Below are 25,060 nucleotides of genomic sequence, written 5' to 3'. Positions count from 1 at the left end.
CCATATTATGTATTTCTCCTGTCATTACAGATATCTGCCATCATTTTAATAGCCTCAGATTAATACAGGAATGAATATATCAAAATTCAAATTCCTACAGAGGAACACATGCTTCCATCTTAAATAATCAGTGACATCATTGATATGTTATTTATATTTTGGCATTTTAATCTCATAATCATAAATTCAAATTATATTTCTAAATCAAAGAGATGTACAACCTATATTCTGTTATATACTTCTTTCCCAAAACCATGCTTTACTGCTACCAATAGGGAACGTCAATGTCAATCCTGCCCCAATAATACATTTGATAAAATAATCAAATTTCTACAAGTTTTTTTTTGTATTTGTTTCATGGGTGTAGGGTAAGAATATGGTATAGTTCTTACTTGAGAAGTTTTGATAAGAGAATACTACAGTAATAGGAAGACAATCATTTCAAAATCTGGATGGAAATGCAGACTTAGAAATCAAATAAATTCAAGGCTAATAAGGGTAATTTTGTTTTTATGATTGGTTAACTACTTCTGACACTTTAAAAGTGTTACAGTAAACTCCTGCCTTAATGTTTATGGATAAAAATTCAATTGTGTTAATATTCAGTACCTGTTGTTGTAAGGTTAATAAAACTTTTTCAGTATGCATTATCAGAAAAATCACAAAAGATAGTTGGATTTATACTGTATACAACCCTTGGATAACTAGACAGGGCCTGAAACAATAAGAATCCAACTTGAGAGCAGAGGCTAGAGATAGGACAGGAGTCAATTGCAACAGGGTAATACCATACTAGTATTGTAGACTGAGTATCCGGTGGTTTTCTGCATTTCAACAAATGCTCATTTCCCTGAATAATTTTATTTTGCAGGTTTCCTCCTTTGGATATGATTTTCAAACATTGTACATTTATTCCTTTTGATTCATTTAACAAACAAATACTGATCACACCTATAAGCACTAGTCAACGTTAAGGCTGTATAGATTTGGCAGCTAAGTTCCTTTCCCAGGGGAGCTTATAGTTTAGTGGATATCAATTCTGACACCCTCATCACTATACTTTTGTTAAAGCCAAACCAAACTCTTTGCCTAAGTCCTATCTCCTAAGTGATATCTGGTAAATGCCAAAGTTCTGACTGAAGTCTTTACTGTACCACTTACAAGGCCTCTCAGCTGTGTGGTCTCTGACCACAGGGATATGTTAAGTTATTGCTTTAAACACTAACTTACATAAAACAAACATTTTCTCTCCTGTGAAACCATATTGTAAGAATTCAGGTTGTACATGGGTTTTTAAAATACATCACTTTGTAGAACTTCCTTCCTCTGTCAATTCTCTGATGTTCTTACCACTCTCATCACTTTCATAAAATGTATCACCGGCATGAATTTTGTGATGACTTACAAGATTTGATCTCCAGCTGAAGCTCTTATCACATATCTCACATTTGTAAGGTTTCTCCCCTGTGTGAACTCGCCTATGATACTGAAGTTGTGAAGACCTACTGAAGACTTTACCACACACATCACATTTGTATGGTTTCTCTCCAGTGTGGACACTCTGATGAAGCTGAAGACTTGAGGCCTGACTGAAATGCTTCCCACATTCCCCACACGTGTATGGTTTCTCCCCTGTGTGCACCCTCTGATGCATATCAAGATTCAGGCTCCACTTGAAGCCCTTCCCACACTCCTCACATTTGTATGGCTTTTCTCCAGTGTGGACTTTTTGATGGGCTTGAAGGTGTGCACTCCGACCAAAGCTCTTCCCACACTCTTCACATTTGAATGGTTTTTCTCCACTATGGACTCTCTGGTGGGTCAGAAGATGTGAGGCTTGACTGAAGACCTTCCCACACTCCTCACAATTATATGGTTTCTCTCCTGTGTGGATTCTACAATGAATTTTAAGATCTGCTCTACGACTGAACCCCTTCCCACAGTCTTCACATTTGTATGGTTTCTCACCGGTATGGATCAGCTGGTGGATCTGAAGTCGTGAACTCTGATTGAAGCCCTGCCCACACTCCTCACACTTATAAGGTTTCTCCACACTATGTGCTTTCAGATGGATTTTAAGATATGAACTCTGACGGAAGGCTTTCCCACATACCTCACACTTATAGGGTTTCTCTCCTGTATGGACTACCAGATGCACTTGATAATGGATTTTCATCCTGAAGCTCTTCCCACATTCATCACATTTGTATGGCTTCTCTCCAGTGTGGACTCCCTGATGGGCCTGAAAACTTGAACTATAAATGAAACCCTTACCACATACTTTACATACATATGGTTTCTCTCCAGTGTGGATTCTCCGATGAGCCTGAAATTGTGAAGGCTGAATAAAGCACTTCCCACATTCTTCACACTTATAAGGCTTCTCTCCTGTGTGGACCCTCTGATGGATACGAAGATTTGAACTACAAGTGAAACGCTTCCCACAGTCCTCACATTTATATGGTTTCTCTCCTGTGTGGACCATGCAATGATTATTAAGTGCTGATCTACGACGGAAGTTCTTACCACATGTATCGCATTTAAATGGTTTCTCCCCAGTATGGATTCTCTGATGTTCCTGAAGGTGGGAAGCATGTATGAAGGCTCTACCACATCCCTCACAATTATAAGGTTTCTCTCCTGTGTGTAGTTTGCAATGCACAGTAAGTGTTGATCTACGACTGAAGCCTTTCCCACATTCCATGCATTTGAATGGTTTCTCTACAGTATGGACTCTCTGATGAGTTTGCAGATGTGAGCTTTGACTGAATTCTTTACCACACACATCACACTTATAACGTTTCTCTCCCATGTGAACTCTCTGATGAATACGAAGAGCTGAGCTATAACAGAAGCTTTTTCCACACTCATCACATGTATGAGACTTCTCTCTTGTATGTAACTGTTGATGAAGATCAAAGCTGGAGACATCACTGAAGGATTTTTGACATTCATTACTCTGGTGAAGTTTCTGTCCTGTGTGAGTTATAGATAGTTCTGCCCCCACCTGGCAGGACAAATCACCTTGGGTGGGAAACTGAGAACTATTTATCATGAAGTCTTGACACCTGTCTAAATCACTTGCAATTTGTTGCCAGATTTGCCCACAGGAAAGCTCTTCATGTGGTCCTGCTTCTGGAATAGTCTCCATCTCACTTTGGATCTTGTCTGCTGTAAGGACAGAGAATTCAGAGATGTGGACAACTGAAGGCTCTGTTCAAAGTTTTTAAGATTTCATACTTAGGAGAGAGCATGAGATTTTAACAAATCCAGAGAAGGTCCAGTTTGTCTTTTCCACTGTGTATCATGGTCTCTGGTTTGCATAAGTAGAGAAACCAAGAGGTGGTTTAGTTGGCTGCTATCCACTAGGCATTAAAGAGATCTATTTAGATGATACCAAGTATCATATGTGAGGTACAAGTTAGAAGTCAAAGACTGAATTTTAAAAGTTGATAATATGAAAAAAAAAAAAAAGTCGATAATATGAGACAAACTGTTAACCTATTGCCATTTCTATTGAATTTTAAAGTCAGCGTAGAATCCTGGATAGTAAATTATGTAAACATAAAACTCACATAGATAATAAACTATAAATCAAGAAGAATTTTAAGGAAAAGCAAAAAATAATCAAATACTTTGCAGTGGAATACTTTGGATTCATGTTACATATTCAAATTATTAAATACCCTGAAATATTTATATTTACAAATTCACAGTACAGTTGACCCTCAAACAACATAGGTTTGAACTGGGTGTTGTACACTTATGCATGGATTTTTCTCCACCTCTACCACCCTTAAGACAGCAAGACCTACTTTTCTTCTTCTTCCTTATAATTTTCAAGAAACTCTTCCATTAAAGTTTAGAAAATACTTCTGAGGAAATTTTTACAGGGGAAAAATTTATTCCCCTCCAAGTAGGAATAGTCATTTAAAAGCTGCTTCCTCCTTTGTTTCAGCAGACATTCGATAATAGACAGCCTCTATATAACTCTGCCTTGGGTCATTTTATTGGAAAGTTACTTCAGTGTCTAGGTGACTGTAATGTTTAACACAACTTGCATGTTGGGAGCAAATATCTAACCATATACTGACTAAAATAGAGGATATATGCAGAAAATGGATCTTTAGCTGTCAGCAAGTTTCCTTCAGGAAGACAAAAGTGAATGTTGAACTAATAACATTTTATTCTAAAATCTGACAGTAATTCAAACTTCCAGAAGAAAAAAAAGTAAAAAAAGTAGAAGCTAATCTTTTACAACTGAGACAGAGCCTGAGAGAAGGAAAAGATGAGGTCACAGTGGAATTCTGAAAGCCAATCTTACATGAGTTATATTTGGACAGGAACTCTTCCCAGATAGTGACACAGATGACTCCTCACATCTTATAGGTCCCTGTTCAATGGCAACTCACTAATGAGGCCTTCGTTACCACCCAAGGAAAAATGATAAATCCTGTTCTCACCCAATTCAAAATGGTAAGTCATTGAAAATGAAAATGAACAATGATAAATCCTGTCCTCACTCAATTCACTCTGTTAATTTGAACCTGTTTATGTTTTTCACAGCATTTTTTACCATCTAACACTCTTAAATCATTGATTGTTTAATCTATGTCTTTTCTACCACAATGCAGCATCAACGAGGGAAATATTTTATAATTTGGACATTATACACATTTTACACTTTCCTACTTTATAACCATTGTCCAGAACTGTGCCTGTCACATTGAGTGCTGAACAAATCCATGTCAAATAAATGAGCCCCACTTTGACTTTTTTGTGACGGTGAAAACCAAGTCCTAGGAGGAAAATATCTTTTCCAAGTAAGTTATTTGAAATAGAAAAAGGACAGAAAACTATATTTTGTGGGGAAGCTGAAAGGCTGTATAAGAGATAGGGGTACACCAAGGGTGATGTTCATGGAAAAACCAAAGATGGCAAGAAGCACTTAGGATGAAAAGTAAGCAAGAGGGCCTTCTGAAGCTCTGGATATAAATAAATTGGCCTTTCACACAGTTTTCCAAATTGAAAACTATAGCCCTTTAGTGAGCTACAGTTTAAAATCTTATAAAAAGCATTCAGAAAAAAACCAGGATAGAAACTATCAGAGCATTAGCAGAAAAGAAGTCCTTATGTGAAATGCCTACTAAAGCCATGCATATCAATCTACATGCAAAATGTTTCTTTCATTGCTCTGGTTAGAATGAAAGATGCATTTTTTTTTTTTTTTTTTTTTTTGAGACACTTTGTTGCCCAGGCTAGAGTGAGTGCCGTGGCGTCAGCCTGGCTCACAGCAACCTCAATCTCCAGGGCTCAGCGATCCTACTGCCTCAGCCTCCCGAGTAGCTGGGACTATAGGCATGCGCCACCATGCCCAGCTAATTTTTTGTATATATATATTTTTAGTTGGTCAATTAATTTATTTCTATTTTTTTTGGTAGAGACGGGGTCTCGCTCAGGCTGGATTCGAACTCCTGACCTTGAGCAATCCGCCCGCCTCGGCCTCCCAAAGTGCTAGGATTACAGGCGTGAGCCACCGCGCCCGGCCTGAAAGATGCATTTTTTAATATGGCTCATGCTCAAAAGAGCTTGAAAACTTTTGTTCTAGAAGGTTTTCAATCCTTAATTAAACAAATTGTTTCAAATGTAAAGATAATTTACAAGGGTGACACCTTGGAAAAATACTAATAGGTGAGTTTGTACCTGCTTGTGGATACTGTAGTTAATGGTTATATCTAACAAACCAACCCTTAAAATAGTTTTTTGAGGGGGACAGTGAGTTTCTCTGAAGATATGGCAATTTTGAGTGGGAAGTTTTCTGATTTTTCTCAGTTTATAATGTGAACTCATTGAAAATAAAACCCAGGTCTTTATAAAAATAAGGGAAAAATTGTATGTTATCTATATTCTTTAACGTTTGTTTAATGACTAAATTTGTAGGAAATAAAAGCACAACATATTTTCATTTTGTTTTATTTTTAATTTTATTTATATTTTTAGAGACAGGGTCTTGCTCTTCACCTAGGCTGCAGTGCAGTGGTCCAATCATAGCCACCATAACCTTGGATTTCTGGGCTCAAGCAATCCTCCTGCCTCATCCTTCTGAGTAGCTGGGACAGCAGGCATGTGCCCCCATGGTCAGCTAATTTGTAAAATTTTTTGTAGAGACAGGGTCTCATTATGTTGCCCAGGCTGGTCTTGAACTCCTGGCTTCAAGCCATCCTCCCACCTCAGCCTCCCAAAGTGCTGGAATTACAGTCATGAGCCACCGCTCCCAGCCCACAACATATTTTTGAAGCTAAGATACAGGCAATGTTAAGCTGTGTGACTTGTGCCACTCAAATCTTAAGTCTTCCAACTCTAGCACAGAAAAGGAGAAACCTGTGGGTGGTGATGAAGATGGGTACTTTGGAAAAAGCAAAAGGGCTACAGATGGGTAGATCATTTAAGGGAAACCAGTTTGCAACGTGGTTATTGTAGGAAATAGAAATCTGCCTTGTGTAGGGGAGCTGTTTTCAGGAGTACACATCAGAATCCTTATTCAAAAAGTATTCCTTTAAAAAAATAAATAAATAAAAATAAAAAAGACAAATATAATCACAGACATCAATTAAAAAAAGAAAAAAAGTATTCCTTCCCAGAAATGAATACACTTCCCATGGAAGGCTCCAGGAAAGCCACTGGGAAGGCTAGTTACTTAGTGTGGTCACAACCACATGCTTACAAGTTTCCATGGAATATGGATCAAGTGCATGCACTCAAATACACATTCATACCAAGGGCACCTAAGGAAGAAGAAATTATATATACAGCTGTCAGGAAACAAATAATGTTCTGCAACATACTTCATTTACTCTGGTTTGTGCAAGACCTATCCTATCTCAAGACTCCTAGAGACAGGGAGGTCCTGCCCATCCATTAACAACACATTCATTATGCCAACAAATATTTAGATACCTGGACTATTCTAGGCACTGAAGTTAGAGCAATAAACAAAACAGACAAAATTCCTCCAATCTTGGAGATAACCTTCCAGTGGGGAGAAAGAGGTGACACTGAAGTAAATAAAAGCCTATGGGACACAATATAAGACAGGGCAGAGAGACCACCATGAAGTAAGGGAGGGGCCAAGAGGATTTTAGTTGAGTTTTCCAGGCAGAGAGAAGAGCAAATAAGGGCTTTGAGGCAGAAATGTCTTTAATAGTCAGAGTAACTGTCCCCCAGAGAATCTGCATTCTAATTTTTGGAGCCTAAGACTATGTCAGGTTACATGACAAAGGGTAAAGCTGCAGAGGGAATTAAAGTTGCAAATCAGCTGACCTAAAAATAGAAGACTATCCTATATTTTCCAGATGGGCCCAATATAATCAAAAGGGTCCTTATAAGTGGAAAAGGGACCCAAAAGAGAGAGTAAGAGGGAAATGTGACTATAGAAGATGATCAGAGAAGCAATGGAGTTGGCTGTGAAGACAGAGGAAGGGGGCCACAAGCTAAGAAATTTGGCAGCCCCTAGAAGCTGAAAAGGTAAAGATACATATTCTCCTCCCCTAGAGCCTCCAGGAAGGAATGCAGACTTGCTGACAGCTTAATAGCGCAGTGAGACTCACGTTGAACTTCAAGGGCAAATAATCAAAAGATAATACATTTTTGTTGTTTAATCTGCTTAAGTGTGTGGTAATTTGTTATGGCGGCAATAGGAAATACTGTGTCCTCGGGAAGTGTGAGAAACAGTAGGGAGGACGATATGAATGGAAAAGACTGAGCAAGAAGGAGAAGATAGGAGCTGTGGTCAGACAGGCAATAGGGGATGAGGAGCAGACTATGTTGAACTCTAGAAGCTACTTTTAAGATTCTTCAAGAAAAATTAAAATCCATAAAGGGTTTTGAGCAGAGGAATGCCAATTTGACTTACATTTCCAAAGGATTACTTCGGCCACAAATGGAAATAGCCTGTAGGAGAACAGACTTTATACTATTAACGGTGGAAGCAGGGCATCCAGTACAAATGCTGTTGCAATAATCCAGGAAAGAAGTTTGGCGATTTGGAGTAGATGACAGCAAGAGCAGTGCAGAAGATAAAGAACCGTAGACAATGACTCCCAGTCACTTGGTTCTTACCTGATTTCTCTTTTCTTTGGGTGGCTGCCTTCACCGTATCAAGCCTTTTTTCCTTTTCTAAGTAGAATACATCATGCTTGAAGGGGTGATGTCCTATGAACATGCAAAGTCACATATGTAAAACACACTAAAGGTATTACTACAACTTACTGGAAATTTGAATTACTATTGCACACTGATCAATTAATCAAAAGCAGTGTTTTTCAAACATTTTTAGGATGATCTATTAAAGAGATATTAGTATTTCAAGACTCAGACACAAATGCATAAATATATATGACAAAAACCCATTTCTAACCAATGTTGATTTTCATTAAATCTCCTCCCACTGGTTGTCACACCACTTATGCAATTGGCCAGAGTTTTTGCTACAATGTATTCCAGTCCTCCTAACAAACTCTGGCATTTTCTACCTTATTTTATTTCATTAAAAATTGTTAATAGGAAAGTCAAATCCGCAAATGTGGGTGACTATCTAGACCTCCAGAGACCACAGAGTACCTCCAAGGGGACTGACATTTGGTGTCGGAAGTCTCGCGTCCTCACCTACTGAAAGCAGGTTCCTGAAGTTCTCCAGCATCACATCTTGGTACAGCCTCCTCTGGACAGGGTCCAGCAGTCCCAGCTCCTCCTTGGTGAAGACCACAGCCACGTCCTTGAAGGTCACTGCCTCCTATAACATCAAGCACACCTAACTTCAATCTTATTATCAATGGCCACTTGAGAAGAAACAGCATGGAGAAAGTGGAGAGAATGTTAAGGGACTTAAATCAATTTGTAGATTTCCCATTCCTTCTCCTCCTGTCTTGCCAATGCCACACACTGATTTTCCTCAGCCTTACCAAAAGTACAGTAATGACAACAGTCCTTGTTCTTTTACTTTGTGCCCTCACCAGGTCTATTTATAAGTAACCATCTAGAACGCTAAATGATGCATCTCAGGCTACATGTGTTTCACTTTTTGGCAAATAGTACCAATGGTCCCAGAAACATTTAGCAATTCAGTGCCAATGTATTTGATAACACCCACCTCCCTCCTCTCTCACACAGGAACCCTGGATGCAAGCACTTTTCATTAAAGTCTGCCAAACTAACAAGCTTTTGGTGACACGTCTGGAAGAGCCATGCTAGTATGTCTTCTGTACATTCAAGAAACACACCAGCACCATGAACTGCAGCATTCAGTGCCACAATCTGCAGCTATCATGCCTCAGAGCACACTACAAGGGTCTGTCCCTTCAAAGCTGTGACCTTCAACAAGTTCACCTACTTTGATCCTGGGATAACAGTTTTTAAATGACAGAGCACTTTCAAGGACTGAACAAGGGACTAAATACCTCGTATAGCATTTGGAACAGTGAGTGGCACAGACTGTGTGACAAAGATTAGCTGTCATTTATTATTATTATCATCATTATCTATTTCATCTCATTTTATGACTGTACATTATTCAAGGGAACTGATTATCTATATTTACCTGTTTTAAATAATGAATATTTAATTCTACATCTTTTTCTCGTTACAACCAACCCTACACAGAATATTTTATGTAGATCTTAAAATTATGATTCTAAAATGGCAGATTTTCTTCCCAACTTTCTTCCTACCTCTACAATCTTTCAAGAGAATATAAGCACTATGAGGCCAGGCGTGGTAGCTCACACATGTAATCCTAGCACTCTGGGAGGCTGAGGCAAGAGGATCACTCAAGGTCAGGAGTTCAAAACCAGCCTGAGCAAGAGTGAGACCTCATCTTTACTAAAAAAGTAAAAAGAAATTAATTGGCCAACCAAAAATATGTAGAAAAAATTAGCCAGGTATGGTGGCACATGCCTGTGGTCTCAGCTACTCAGGAGGCTGAGGCAGTAGGATTGCTTGAGCCCAGGAGTTTGAGGTTGCTGTGATCTAGGCTGATGCCATGGCACTCTAGCCCGGGTAACAAAGTGAGACTCTGTCTCACAAAAAGAGAATATAAGCACTGTGTTTCTCTACATGATGGCTAAAAGCAGGTTATAAATTTTCCAATTTGGCAATCTGATTAGGAAGAACGATTCCTTTGATCATTCTCACTGGATTATAGATGAATACCAATGTTTACTAGCCATCTGTATTTTTCCTTTCTTCACTTGCCTCTTCACTTTCTTTATTCACATCACTTGGGATTCTGTCTTTACACCATGCATAAGATTCCTATTATGGATTTTGTCTTTTTTGGGGCATCTGTGTACTAAATATTTTTGCTCCAACTTGTTATTTTCTCTGGTAATTCTCTGTAAGATATCTTTTGTCATAAAGGAATTTAAAGATTTTATATAATGACCATGCTAACTGCTGTCCCTGTGCACCTGAGGAAGTGCCATATAAGGGAGAGAAGAGGTCCCCCGAGGAGGGGGCCAGGGAGAAAATGTGCTACTTCCCTGGAGAAATGCTGAGTGCCAATTGTAATAATAAAACAAACAATCTAAAAACAAAGTCAACCCAAAAGGGACAAAGACAGACCCTGGCATAAAACAGGTCCTCAAATGCCTGTTGCTCTCTTCAAGTCTTCCCAAGTTAGAGAAAAATATGTGACAATTGGAGTAATGAGATAAAATTTTAACAGCAAGAAAGGCTGTTAATACTATATTACCAGCCAGGCATGGTGGCTCATGACTATATCCCCAGCACTTTGGAGGCCAAGGCAGGAGGATTGCTTGAGGCCAGGAGTTTAAGACCAGCCTTGGTAACATAGTGAGACCTTGTCTCTACAAAAAATAGAAAAATTAGCTGAGCATGGTAACACATGCCTGCAGTCCCAGCTACTTGAGAGGCTGAGGCAGGAGGATCTCTTAAGCCTAGGTGTTTGAGGTTGCAGTGAGCTGTGATAATGCCACTGTGCTGTAGTTCAGAAAACAGAGTGAGACACTGTCATCAAAAAAATGAAACAAAACTGTATTACCTTTAATGTGGTCATTTTTCTTCCTACTTCTGGAAATTTGCAGAGTCCAATTTCTGCAGTTCTTGTGAAGGCAGAATTGTGACTAGAACGTTATGGAAGGCAGAAAGAGACATTAAAGGATGGCCAGGGATACCACCCACCAACACAGATGTATACGGTGAATTAGCACATGAATATTCACAGCAGCATTATTCACAATATCCCAAAATTACAATCAACCTAAATGTCCTCCTATGGGTAAATGGATAGACAAGTTGTGGCATATCCATACAATGGAATCTCACTTGGAAATTAATAGGAATGATGTTCTGACTGATGCTATCACATGCATGAACCTTGGAAACATTATGCTAAGTGAAAGAAGCCACTCGCAAAAAGCCACAGATTGTATGATTTCATTTACATGAAATGTTCACAACAGACAAATGTATATAAGGAGAAAGATTTGTTGATGGGGATTTGGGGTGAGAATGAGGATTAACCGTAAATGGGCATGAAGAGTCTAACTGGGGGATGAAAATGACCTAAACTGAATTATGGTGATGGTTTCTCCACTGAGCAAAGTTTCTAAAGATCACTAAATTGTACATCTGAAATGAGTAAATGCTATGATATATAACATATACCTCAATAAAGCTGGAAAAAATAATGGTTAATCTACATGTCATTTAACTTAACAAAACTGGATTCAGAGTCCATATTGATAGAATATTTATATTTGAATGAATGTATAAGCCAACAGGGGAGAAAGAGAAGCTTGTTTTTACTATAGAATAACCACTAATAAAATGTATCTACCCATAAAAAACTTTGTTAATTAAAAAAATAGTTGGCTGGGCACGGTGGCTCACGCCTATAATCCTAGCACTCTTAGAGGCCGAGGCAGGAGGATCATTTGAGCTCAGGAGTTTGAGACCAGCCTGAGCAAGAGCAAGACCCTGTCTCTACTAAAAATAGAAATAAATTATATGGATAACTAAAAATATATATAGAAAAAATTAGCCAGGCACAGTGGCACGTGCCTGTAGACCCAGCTACTCGGGACGCTGAGGCAGGAGGATCGCTTGAGCCCAGGAGTTCGAGATTGCTGTGAGCTAGGCTGACACCACAGCATTCTAGCCCAGGTAACAAAGTGAAACTCTGCCTCAAAAAAAAAAAAAAAAAAGTATCTTTACAATAAAAAAAAATCTGGCAAACGTCACTTTTGCAAAGTGAAGAAAACTGAGATCACCAATCAAAGGACAAACTCACATTATGTGGTCTGTTATGTTACAATGAAAAGGACATCTTACCACTTCTGTGGTATCCCTGCCAACAATGCATAATCTGTACCTAAACATGAACTATATCAGACACACCCCAAATAAACACCTTTGTCCAAAATAACTTGCCTATACTCTTCAAAAATATCAGGAACAAAAAAGGCAATGGCTGTGGAATCATTCCAGGTTAAAGATGATAGAAATGTGATAACTAAAGGCAATGCATAAAATTGGACTTTGAAGTGGGGAAGAGGGGAGAGTCAGTTAAAAGGACTAAATTTCTAAATAGAAATGCATTAGAAGCTTAAGTGTTACTATCTTTACATGTTGGAGTCATGAGCAATTAAAAATTTTTTGCTCCTCCTATTTCTGCAATTTCTGAATGCTGTACAGTGTTATGGTTCTATAAGAATATGAAATATTTGCAAAAAGTGAAAACAAAATAGTTGACAACGGTTTTAAAAACTCAGAAAAGTCCAAGCCCATGAGCCTTGCCCTCAAGGTCCCATTAATCATCAAGTCCTAACTTTGCCCACCTAATTACAGCTAGTTCCTATGCCTTAACGAGAATAAGGCATCAACTCAGGCTCGGGACCCAGGCTGCAAACATAGGTTTCAACCCCAGCTCTGCCATTCATGGGTGACTATGGGCAAATAACTCATGCTCCTTGTGTCTCACTCTCATCTTTAAAATAAGAAAAAGAACGGTCCCTTTCCACAGAGCCACGGTGTGGCATAAATGTATTTATTTGTACGAAGCCCTTAGAACTGAAGTTAGTAATTAAGATTTAAGTATTATCAACACTCATGCCGATTACATATCCCACAACAGACATGGTCTCTGTAAAACAAAAATGACAAGTCATACTCACGCGGAACTTGGCTGCCAGTAGCCAAGGAGTCACTCCCTCTGCCTCTGCGCGGTCATTTTTGCAAAGTGACTAGGGAAAGAGAAAGCTGTGAAACACAAAGATCCTGTCGCTGTCCTCAAAACAAGTTAAATGCTCCCCTCCCTTCCTGCAAGATGGAACCAACCCTCTCCTTCCTAAAAAAGAGATCAGAAGGCGTCCAGGATTATCCAGCGTCCTGCTGAGGTCAGAGAGAAGGGCCGGAGTCACTACAGCTGCAGCTCTGACCCCAAACGGGGGACCTGACTGCTTTACGGGAAATTAATATTAACAAGAAGAGATGACCATTCACCCGGAGACAGGAATCGTTTTAAGGCTTTCATCGGCATTGCCTCTTTCAGTTCCCAAAACAATTCTACTAGGAAGGTTGATCTAGGATGGATGATCCTAAATTTCCCATTTTAAAGAACAGCAAGGAGAGGCCCAGGGAGATTAAGTGACTTCCCAACGTTACACACGAGAGCAAGTGACCTCGCGCGTGGGGCGGAGGGAGGCGGACTGAGCGAGCTGAGACCCAGAAACCCTCGAACCAGGCGAGACGCGACACGACTAACTACCAAACCCCCTCAGGGACGCGAGGACAGCCCCAAAGGCGAGAAGGCTCCGCCCACAGGAACGAAACCCGCCGGCTTTGCCTCTCCCTCAGTTCTCCGCCCAGACTTCTTTGCCCTGAATCCCGACTACCAGGTCGTTGCAGGCCCCAAGCGTAAATCCATGAAGTTCGGGAGGGCCCGCGAGTCGCGGAACTGGCTCAGACTACCAAGGAAAGTAACGTAGCAACCTCCCATACTGGGAACGGAAGTGCCCGCGTTGCCACAGAGTGTCTGGACTACATTCCCCAGAATTCCGTGGTCCGCCTGCCTGAGCCACGAAGTGACTCTGCGGGGCTGGTGGACTACACTTCCCAGAATTCCCCGGATCCGCCTGTCTGAGTGAATAGAAATGTCCGCTACCCCTAGAGTGTGTGGGCTACCCTTCCTAGTCTCACCTTCCAGGGAGAAGTGTTTGGGCTACTCTCTGACTACACTTCCCTCAATGCCCGAAGGGAACCAAACCTGCATTCCTGACCTCTTGGGCTTAGAGTTTGCGTTGCAAAACTATTCTATAAACGCGACTTCCTAATGCCCCCAGTTATTACAGGAGTATTATTACAAAGAGAACAAGCTGGGAAGTATAATCTTCAAGAAATTAACAGGGAATGACTGTTTAGGGGTCAGTAGATGACTGAAAGGAGGATAAGTATAATCTGATGGTATGAGGCCAAAACAGGTAGATTTTAAAGAATGGGCGAGATGGAATGGTTTGGGAAGGGCAATGAGGAACGAGAAAGGTCCCAGCATCTACTCCAGACCCTGTGCTACCAGTGGTTTAGCAAGAAAAACCATAATTTGAGAAGGCCAAAAGGAAAGCCCTGTTCTCATGGAAAAGCTGTCTTTCCTCGTTTAAACTTTTCGTTTAAATGGTATTATGATTTGTGCGTTAGAGGTGAAAATATAAAATTTCAGAGAAGAAATTGCCCAATATCTCAAAGCAAACATAACTGCTGAAGAGCTTGACATTGATATCAACCTGAGTCTGCAAGGAGAGTACAATGGAAAGTCCTCATTTGGTACTTCCCTAGATTGACGTATGATTTTTCTCTTAGCTAACTATGTTTATTTTTCCATATAAAAAAAATCTGTATCCGTGAGCATAAAATCATTCAGTGAGTTCTGAGAGTCTTTCTAGTAAATTACTGAATGTGAAGGTAGTTTTGGGAAAGCCCCAAATCTGCAGTTGGTGTCATGTGAGGTTGGTCTTGTGTAAACTGTCCCCCTAAGCTGTGTAGTGTGCCAAACTCTTTGCATTCCTAAATATCAAACACCTAGGAGTGTTTATTTCTATACATTCGAAGTATTTCTTTTTTAAGGAGAGGGTTGGACACCATTGTTTGGATCTAAGGGCAATACTGCTCTCTTCTCTTGCCATTGCCAATTTCAACTAATCATCCTTTGTCTTATAATATGTACTCCAGTGAGCACTGTTGCTCATCTGTCTTTGAGCCCTAGTCTTAGTCCATTCCCAGAATGAAGAGTGCAGAATCTCAGGGCATGGATGGCTCAATGAAATTAATATCAGTTAAAATGGACAAACAAAAAGACTGGGCTTATAACCCAACTCCACTCCTAGGTATATACCCAAGAGAATTGAAAGCTAAGTGAGAGAAGCAAGACAGAAGAGATTGTTTATTGTACAATTTCATTTATATGAAAGATCCAGAATATACAAATCAATAGAGAAAAAAATGTATGATCCTGTTTGCCAGGATCTTGTGGAGGGAGGATGATTAGGAGTGACAGCCAGTTGGGAGGGGGGTTCTTTCTGGGCTGATGAAAAAGATCTGGAATTAGATAGCAGTGATACTTGCATGACTTTGGGAATATATTGAAAACTATTAAAGTATACATTTAAAGGGGACGAATTTTATGGTATGTGAACTGTAACTCAATTTTTAAAAAGATTTGGGCTGATTGCTCTAACAGTAATTTGGAATCTATATCCCACTCACACATCATAAATTGATATATTCCCTTCTCATAGCACATTAAAAATACTTCTACCTTTTCACTGAGCACCAACTAATAAAAAAATAATAAAAATACTTCTACCATTACATTCATCATAATGCCCAGAGTTAATTTTACACAGGTATGTCCATTCACTGCACTATACTTCTTGAAGGCAGTGCTTCCAAACCAAAAGAAGAAGAATTTAGAAAGTATCTAAGGAGAAATTTGTGATTGGTAAGTGCTCAATTCCAAACCCTGAGAATGATTCAAAAACCAAAAACAGGACGGTCTGCATTATTCAAGAACATCACTATGACTAACTTTGCAGCAGGCTTTTCTGAAGTAGAGTTGGAGAGAGCATCATAGTAAATATACTTTACCCAGTACTTACTTAGGACATACCCTAAGTGCTTGTAGCCTCCATTCCAAATCCCTATTGCAATTTTTGTCTCTCCCACAAAGCCTAAAAAACCTAATATTCTTTCTCCATCTTCCAACAGATTATCATGAGACACAGTTCTAGAAAGTGAGAAATAAGTAGCAGTCAGCTGTCCCCATCTGACAAGAGATGCACTTGGCTGTGAGGACATCAGGGGTTCAAAAAGAGTAAAAAGGTGATATTCTCAGTGTATTATAAGTATCTGTGAAGTCTTAGGATTATTCACACTAGGTGGGTAGAGGGAACAAGCTGGAAGTACAGGAAGAGATGGTTGGAGAGTGGCACTACAAATTGTTATGAAGGAGTCTTTTATAGTAAATGGGAAGGTCTAAGATATAACAATGGGAAGATATAACAATGGGAGAAAGTGTCCCCTTAATAGGTCATAAGACTCTTAGGGTGGATTTTGCCCATTCCTGCAAAAAAATGTCATGGTAATTTTCATAAAGATTACATTAAATCTGTAGATTACTTTTTAAAATTTTATTATTTATTTTTTAGTACAGTTACTAAAAAGCATAGATCACTTTAGATGGTATTGACATCCTTGCAATATTTGGTCTTCTAATCAATTAATTCTGGACATATCTCCATTTATTTTTGCCTTCTTTAATTTTTCAGTAAGATTTTGCACAATGTGGTCTACAGGTGTTTTTGTTCTTGGTTAAGATTATTCCTAAGTAGTTTACTCATTTCAATGCTATTGCAAATGGAAGTTGTTTCCTTTTCAGATTGTTAATTGTTCCTATATGGAAATAGACAGCTGCTTCTACCATGTTGATCTTTCATCCTGCAACTTTTCTGATTTTGTTTGTAAGCTCTAATAGTTTTTTTCTTGTCAGTTGTTTAGAATTTTTATATATAAGAACATTGCATCAGAAAATAGACATCATTTTACCTCTTTCCTTCCAATTTTAATAGATTTGTTTATTTTTCTACTGATTCTGCCTAGAACTTCAAATACTGTGCTAACTAGGTGTGAAGAAAGCAAGGCAAACTTAATGTGCTTCTGATATTACAAGAAAAGTTTTCAGTCTTTTGCCATTGAATACAAAGTTAAGTTCTGAGTTTTTCCATATATAGCTTTTATTGTGTTGTAATTGTCTGTTGCAGTTTCCTCTCCTTTTAATTTCTCGAGGGTTTTTTTGTTTGTTTTGTTTTGAGACAGGCTCTCATCCTATTGCCTAGGCTAGAGTGCAGTGACATCATCATAGCTCACTACAGCCTCAGTGCAACTTCACACTCCTGGGCTCAAGCAATCCCTCTGCCTCAGCTTCCTGAGGAGCTAGGACTGCAGCCATGTGCCATTATGCTCAGCTAATTTTTCTATTTGTAGTAGAGACAGGGTGTTGTTCTTCCTCAGCCTGGTCTCAAACTCCCGAGCTCAAGCAATCATCCCACCTCTCCCAGAACGTTAGGATTACAGGTGTGAGCCACCATGCCTGGCCATGACCCTCATTTTATTTTATTTTATTTTTTTGAGACAGAGTCTCATTCTGTTGCCTGGGCTAGAGTGCCGTGGCATCAGCCTAGCTCACAGCAACCTCAAATGCCTGGGCTCAAGCAATCCTCCTGCCTCAGCCTCCTGAGTAGCTGGGACAACAGGCACGCACCACTGATCCCTAGCTAATATTTTCTATTTTTAGTTGTTTGGCTAATTCCTTCCTTCCTTCCTTCCTTCCTTCCTTCCTTCCTTCCTTCCTTCCTTCCTTCCTTCCTTCCTTCCTTCCTTCCTTCCTTCCTTCCTTCCTCCCTCCCTCCCTCCCTCCCTCCCTCCCTTCCTTCCTTCCTTCTTTTTCTTTCTTTCTTTCTTTCTTTTTTTTTTTTTTGAGACAGAGTCTCACTTTGTTGCCCAGGCTAGAGTGAGTGCCGTGGCATCAGTCTAGCTCACAGCAACCTCAATCTCCTGGGCTCAAGCGATCCTCCTGCCTCAGCCTCCCGTGTAGCTGGGACTACAGGCATGCGCCACCATGCCCAGCTCTAATTTTTTCTATATATATCTTAGTTGGCCAAATAATTTCTTTTCTATTTATAGTAGAGATGGGGTCTCGCTCTTGCTCAGGCTGGTTTCAAACTCCTGACCTTGAGCAATCCACCCACCTCAGCCTCCCAGAGAGCTAGGATTACAGGCGTGAGCCACCGCGCCTGGCTAATTTCTTTCTATTTATAGTAGAGACTGGGTCTCACTCTTGCTCTGGCTGGTCTTGAATTCCTGAGCTCAAGTAATCTTCCCGCCTTGGCCTCCCAAAGTGCTAGGATTAAAGGCGTGAGCCATTGTGCCCAGCCCATGACTCTGATTTTTACTTAATGTTTCTCCCATGTTAGCACTCGGACAAGATCATGGATGTTAAGAAGTGGTGAAGAGTTTAACCACACACGACATTATTTAGTCTTATTTATTTTTATTTTAGTTTTCTCTTCAGTATGGACACTCTGAAGTTGAAGACTTCAGGCCTGACCAAAGAATACACTATCCACATTTCCATGGTTTCTCTCCCATGTGGACCCTCTAATGCATATAAAGATTTAAGTGATCCAGCATTAAATATACCCATTATTGGGTATATTTACAAAGGAAAGAAAATTAGTATGTTAAAGAGATATCTGTACTCCCATGTTTACTGAAGCACTATTCATAATAGCCAAGACATAGGCCAAGATATGGGATCAAACTAAAGGTCCACCAGATGAATAAATAAAGAAAACATGGCATATATACACAATTACCATTTAGTCATGAAAAAGAACAAAATCTGGTCATTTGCAGCAATGTGCACAAGTTTTGGAGGACATTATATTAAATGATATAAGCCAGGCACAGAAAGATAAATACATGCTCTCATTCATATATGGAAGCTGAAAAAGTTGATCTCATAAAAGTGGAGAATAGAATAGTGGTTACTAGAAGCAGGGAAGGATGGGGGAACAGCCAAAATTGATTAACAGATACAAAAGTATAGCTAGATAGAGGAATAAGTTCTGGCATTCTACAGCACTACAAGGTGATTGAAGAACAATTTTGTGTTTATTTTCAAATAGCTCGAAATGCAGATTTTGAAGCTTTTCCAACACAAAGAAATGATAAATGTTTGAGGAGATAAATATGCTAATTATACTGATTTGATCATTATACACTGTAGACTCGTATCAAAATATCACAGTGTATCCCATGAACATGAACAATTATGTATCATTTAAAAATAATGACAAGAGCATATCAAGATTCAAGCGCCTCTTGTAGCCCTTCCCACAGTCCTCACATTTGTATGGTTTTTTTCCACTATGGTCTCCTTGCTGGTCTTTAAGGTATGAACTGTGTACAATGATCTTTCCACAGTCCTCACATTTGAATGGTTTCTCTCTGCTGTGGAGTCTCTGATGGGTTAGGTGAGTTGAGGCCCATCTGAAGCCTTTTCCACACTCCTCACATTTGTATGGCTTTTCCCCAGTGTGAACTCTCTGATGGGAATGAAGTTTTGAATTTTCAGTAAATCTCTTCCCACACTCTTCACATTGGAATGGTTTTTCTCCACTATGGAGTCTCTTATGATTCAAAATACTTGAGGCCCGGCTAAAGCTCTTCCCACATTCTTTACAATTATAAGGTTTTTCTCCTGTGTGGACCCTCTGGTGCATGTCGAGATTAAATTTACTGTTGTAACCCTTCCCACACTCCTCACATTTGTATGGCTTTACCCCACTGTGAACTCTGCGATGGGAATACAGTTGTGAATTCTGAGTAAATCTTTTTCCACACTCTTCACATTGGAATGGTTTTTCTCCACTGTGGACTCTACGATGAGTATAAAGTTGTGAATTCTGAGTAAACCTTTTCCCACATTCTTCACATTTGAATGGTTTTTCTCCACTGTGGATTCTCTGATGATTCAAAAGACAGGAGGCCCAGCCAAAGCTCTTCCCACATTCCTTACATTTATAGAGTTTCTCTCCTCTGTGGACCCTCTGATGAAAGTCAAGATCCAGCCTCCTTTTGTAACTCTTTCCACACTCCTCACATTTGTATGGCTTTTCTCCACTGTGGACTCTCTGATGGGAATAGCGTTGTGAATTCGTATGAAATCCCTTCCCACATTCTTCACATTTGAAAGGTGTTTCTCCACTGTGCACATGCTGATGTCTTGAAAGACCTGAGGGCCATCTGAAACTCTTCCCACATTCTTTGCAATTATATGGTTTGTCCCCTGTGTGGTCCATCTGATGTCTATAAAGATCTCGCCTACGAATGAAACCTTTTCCACACTCCTCACATCTGTATAGTTTCTCTCCAGTGTGGACTACGTAATGATTATTAAGAGCTGATCTCTGACCAAAGCTCTTACCACACGTATCACATCTGAATGGTTTCTCCTGCATGTGAACAACGGAATGTCTGTTAAGATTTGATCTACTACGAAAACTTTTGTAACATATATCACATTTGAATGGTTTCTCCCCAGTGTGAATTCTCTGATGTTCCTGAAGCTGAGAATCATGAATGAAGGCCTTCCCACATTCCTCACAATTATAAGGTTTCTCTCCTGTGTGTAATTTGTGATGAATATAAAGTCCTGATCTACGACTGAAGCCTTTCCCACACTGCTCACATTTGAATGGTTTCTCTCCAGTGTGGACTCTCTGATGAGTTTGCAGATATAAGCTTTGACTGAATTCTTTTCCACACACATCACAATTATAGAGTTTCTCTCCCATGTGGATTCTCTGATGAATACAAAGAGCTGAGTTATAACAGAAGCTTTTTCCACACTCATTACACGAATAAGACTTCTCTCTTGAGTGTAATTGTTGATGAAGATCAAAGATTGAGATATCACTGAAGGACTGTTTACTCCCATGACCCAGGTAAGGTTTCTCTCCTATGTGATTAATAGACAGTCCTGTCTCAACCTGGCAGGGCATATCAGTTTGTGTGGACAGCTGAGACCTGGTTAAGTCACTTGCAATTTGTTCCAAGATTTGCTGGCAGGACACATCTTCATGTGCTGCTGCTTCTAGAATAGTCTCTATCTCAGTTTGGATTTTTTCTCCTATCAGAAAACAGAATTAAGAGATATGGACAAGTGAAGGCTTTATCCGGTATTACTAAGATTCCCTAGGCCAGGCACAGTGGCTCATGCCTGTAATCCTAGCACTCTGGGAGGCCGAGGCAGGAAGATCGCTCGAGGTCAGGAGTTCGAAACCAGCCTGAGCAAGAATGAGACCCCCATCTCTACTAAAAATAGAAACAAATTAATTGGTCAGCTAAAAATATATAGAAAAAATTAGCCAGGCATGGTGGCACATGCCTATATTCCCAGCTACTTGACCACTTGAGCCCAGGAATATGAGGTTGCTGTGAGCTAGGCTGACACCACAGCACTTGAGCCCAGGGAACAGAGGGAGACTCTGTCTCAAAAAAAAAAAAGATTTCCAGTTAGCACATGGCATGAAACTTTTATGAATACAAGGTACTTTCAGATTGTGTTTTCAAGTGCACCATAGTCTCTCTGCATTGTATGAGACCAATTCAGAAGCACACGAAGTCTCCTATCTTAAATTCTTGGTAGAAGTAAAACCTTGCATGGTAAATTATGTAACTAATACTTGCATGGTAAATTATATAACTAATAAGTATGTACATAATGAAATATGATTCAAAGAGAAGTTTAAGGAGAAACAAGAACATAGTCAATACTTTATATATTTAGTTTATGTTGTATACCTGTATGAAGTGAAGAAATTAACATTGGTAAAAAGAGGTCTGGGTGTTATCCTCAACATCTGAGAGGTATAGGCCAAAAAATAAAAATATTATCCTGGGATATCCAGGAGTGACCAAAATAATCACATGAGACCTGAAAGGTAGAAGACAGAGGCATAAGCAGAGGAGCAGAGGAAGCTACTCTCTGACTATGGAAGAATGGTCAGAGATGAAAAGTTGCTGCTGTTGAGGATGGAGGAAGGGAAGTAGGATGTGTACAGTCCCTAGATACCTGGTATCCAGGTAAACCAAAGGAAAAGTTTCTTCTGCCCCTGAACACTCAGAAAAAAAATGAAGTCCTACAGAGAACTGGATTTGAGTCCAGTGAGATTCACCAGACTTCAGGGCTAAAGAACAGAAAAATAAGAAATGTTTGTTCTTTAATCCACTAAGTTTGTGGTAATTGGTTACCACCAACAGGCAGTACAGCATCTTTAGCAGGACAGAGAAATAGCAGGGAGGACAATGTATCTGGAAAGATAGCAAGAGAGAAGACAGGAGGTGTAGTCAGAGAGGTAAAGGGGGATGAAAAGCAGAGCATAGGGTCTGTAAAAACCAAAGAAAGGCATCATAACTTTAATAAAAATAAGAAACCAAAAAGGCTGTTGAGCCTAGGAAGGGCACTCTGACTTACAGTTCCTAAGGATCACCTGGCTGCTATGAGGAAAGCAGATGCTAGGTTGGGAAAGGTGGGAGCAGGGCAACCAACAGGAAGGCAGTTGTAATAATCCAGGAAAGAGGTTTGGCAATTTGGACCAGGGCAATAGAGTTGGACATGGACAGAAGTAAACAGAAAGGGGAGTCATGTACAAAGATGCACAGTTGTTTGGTTCATACCTGAATTCCCTTCTCTATGGGTTGCTGTCTTCATCATCCAAAACTTTTCTTCTTTTATGAAGTGGAAAGTATCTCGGTGGAATGGTTCATGCCCTGTGAACATGCAAAGTCACGTGCTTAATCCCAGCACATTCTAGGTAAAATTTACTGGAAATTTAGCTTCCCATTGCACACTCAAACTGGAATAACCTAAGATATGAAGTCACTCCTGCAGCCTGACATTCCATCACAGAGAGTGCCTGTCCTCACCTACTGACAGCAGGTTCCTGAAGTTCTCCAGCATCACTTCTCGGTACAGCTCCCTCTGGGCAGGGTCCAGCAGCCCCAGCTCCTCCTCACTGAAGACCACAGCCACATCCTTGAATGTCACTGCCTCCTACAACATCCAACATATGCAACCTCAATCTCATGACCAGTGATTACTGGGAGAGGGGAGGCCCTGAGTGGGCAGAGAGTTGGGAAGTTGCTCTGGATGTTGAGAGATGTAGGTCAACTTACAGATTTTCCACTCATTTTGTGTCTATCCTGACAACGACACACAATGATTTTCTTGAGCTCCCCCAGAAGTGCAATGATGACAGGGAAGTCCAGTGCTTCTACTTTGTGAACTCATTGAGCCTACTTATAAGTAACTCCCTCTGGGACTCTAAATGCTGCACTCTGGGCTACACATTTAGGTTTTAATGAATCTTGCCAACTGCCCCAGCAGCATTTAGCTGTTCAGTGGCAACACTGTTTGATAAGGTCTATTGTCTTCCACTCTGGTATTTGAAACCTGGATGCTATCACTTTTTGTTAATATTTGCCAAGCTAAAAAACTTAGCTGTGTGGGACAGCTATATAGCACATCCTCTGTATTCTCAAGGCACAAACTTTACGCATTAATTGCAGCATTCAATGTCATGATCTAGAGTCAGCATGCCTCTGAGCCCATGCCAAGTCTCTGCCAGTTCCCAATCATGTGAATTTAGACAAGTTGGTCTAAATGCATTATTCTCTGTTCTGTCTAATGATTTTCACATGAGTTTTTTCCACAATTAAATAAGGTAATATATATAGCACTGGCAAAATTGTGGGGTACTAATTAAGGACTTAATAGGCATTAGTTATTTTTATATATTATTAGCATTGTTGTGATCTAGTCCATCTCATTTCATGTCTGTGTAGTATTCCAAAGAATTGATTATCTATTTTCACCTATTCTAAATAATATTTAATTTTACATATTATTCAATAATACCAATCCTATAAAGAAAACTTTATGTAGATCTCAACCTCCTCTTTGATTATTTAAAATATTAAAAATTGAAAAATTAAAATGTCAAAAAATAAGCATGTTTAAGTTGTGATAATACACTGTCATATTAATTGCTCTCCGCCTTTTGGCTAAGATCAAGTATACTGTCATATCTTCTCAATTTTTTAACCAAACTGTGATCTTTCAAGAGGATACATGTTCTCTGATTTATCTTTGCACAGCCAAGAGCAAGTTACCAATTTTCTCAGAATTTTGATAATCTGATTAGCAAAAATTCATTTTATTATTCTCACTTACTTGAGTATAAATAATACCATCACCTTTTCACATATTTATTGGCCATCTCTATTTCTCCTTTTAAACTTCCCTTTTAATGTCTGTTATCCATATGCCTTTAACTTTTTTTTTCTATTCTCTAGTCTGTGCATAAGATTCTTATTTTAGACTGTATCTTTTTTAGATAACTAAGTGGTAAACATTTTTGCCCCAAGTTGTTATATTTTCTGGTAACATTTTGTAAGGCATCTTTTGCATAAGGAATTTAAAGATTTTCTATAATGATTGTCGTCATTGCTGTACCTGGGCACCTGGAGCTCTGTGTGCACCAGAGGAGGTGCCATATCAGGAAGAGAAGTAGTCACCCCAAGGTGGGGACAGGGAAGAGCTATAGATGTCATCACTCAAAAGGGCACTCTGGACACCTACACTACTGGGCTCAGGCCCCTGAATGAATAAGTTTCTCTTTCTTCTTGTCTCTCTTTCACTTGAGCTAACATTCCTGACATTTGGTTTCCTGTTTGAACCTGACCACGTGTCTCATATTTTACAGGTGTAAAAGGAAGATGAGGATGAGAACTGTCTCATTCAGCTGCTTGGTGGGATAAATGCAGTAACAGAACACAAGTGACTGGCAAATCTTCTAGTATTACTGACCATTTTAAATGAAGGTTACCTACTACTTTGGTCAAACTCCTTAAAATACAAATAAAGAAG

General features: G+C 39.6%; 2 protein-coding genes and 1 long non-coding RNA gene across 5 annotated transcripts in view; 1 reads left to right on the top strand and 2 right to left on the bottom strand.

Moving 5' to 3' along the window:
• Positions 1-147: 147 nt before the first annotated feature.
• ZNF234 (zinc finger protein 234) lies at positions 148-15,637 on the bottom strand. Its single transcript, XM_075993158.1, has 5 exons — positions 13,191-15,637; positions 11,057-11,138; positions 8,665-8,791; positions 8,119-8,211; positions 148-3,171 (listed from the first exon to the last, which is right to left on the bottom strand). The coding sequence occupies exons 2-5, from the start codon at positions 11,069-11,071 to the stop codon at positions 1,304-1,306; spliced, it is 2,103 nt and encodes a 700-aa protein (XP_075849273.1). The 5' UTR covers positions 11,072-11,138; positions 13,191-15,637; the 3' UTR covers positions 148-1,303.
• LOC105869490 (uncharacterized) lies at positions 14,769-24,973 on the top strand. Its single transcript, XR_001153192.2, has 3 exons — positions 14,769-14,853; positions 16,276-16,389; positions 24,897-24,973. It is a non-coding gene; the product is annotated as an uncharacterized LOC105869490 (long non-coding RNA).
• LOC105869482 (uncharacterized) overlaps positions 18,046-25,060 on the bottom strand; it is a 56,715-nt gene continuing 49,700 nt past the window's right edge. For all 3 annotated transcript variants that reach the window (XM_075993159.1, XM_075993160.1, XM_012761314.3), the window contains exons 3-5: positions 23,059-23,185; positions 22,810-22,902; positions 18,046-21,259 (exon numbers count right to left, since the gene is read on the bottom strand). In XM_075993159.1, coding sequence (XP_075849274.1) covers positions 19,398-21,259; positions 22,810-22,902; positions 23,059-23,185 — 2,082 coding nt within the window. In that variant the 3' untranslated portion in view covers positions 18,046-19,397. The remainder of the gene's footprint in view (positions 21,260-22,809; positions 22,903-23,058; positions 23,186-25,060) is intronic.

This window comes from Microcebus murinus, chromosome 16, assembly GCF_040939455.1.
Source record: "Microcebus murinus isolate Inina chromosome 16, M.murinus_Inina_mat1.0, whole genome shotgun sequence".
NCBI lineage: Eukaryota > Metazoa > Chordata > Mammalia > Primates > Cheirogaleidae > Microcebus > Microcebus murinus.
The sequence above is the reverse complement of the archived record's forward strand: the minus strand, read 5'-3'. Positions and strand labels throughout refer to the sequence as shown.

Excerpts from the sequence above, each read along its gene's own strand:
- ZNF234 (XM_075993158.1), bottom strand. Across the intron at positions 8,212-8,664 it reads CAGGAACCTGCTTTCAGTAG|GACATCACCCCTTCAAGCAT; the intron begins GTGAGGACGCGA and ends GCATGTTCATAG. Across the intron at positions 3,172-8,118 it reads CCAAAGAAAAGAGAAATCAG|CAGACAAGATCCAAAGTGAG; the intron begins GTAAGAACCAAG and ends CTGTCCTTACAG.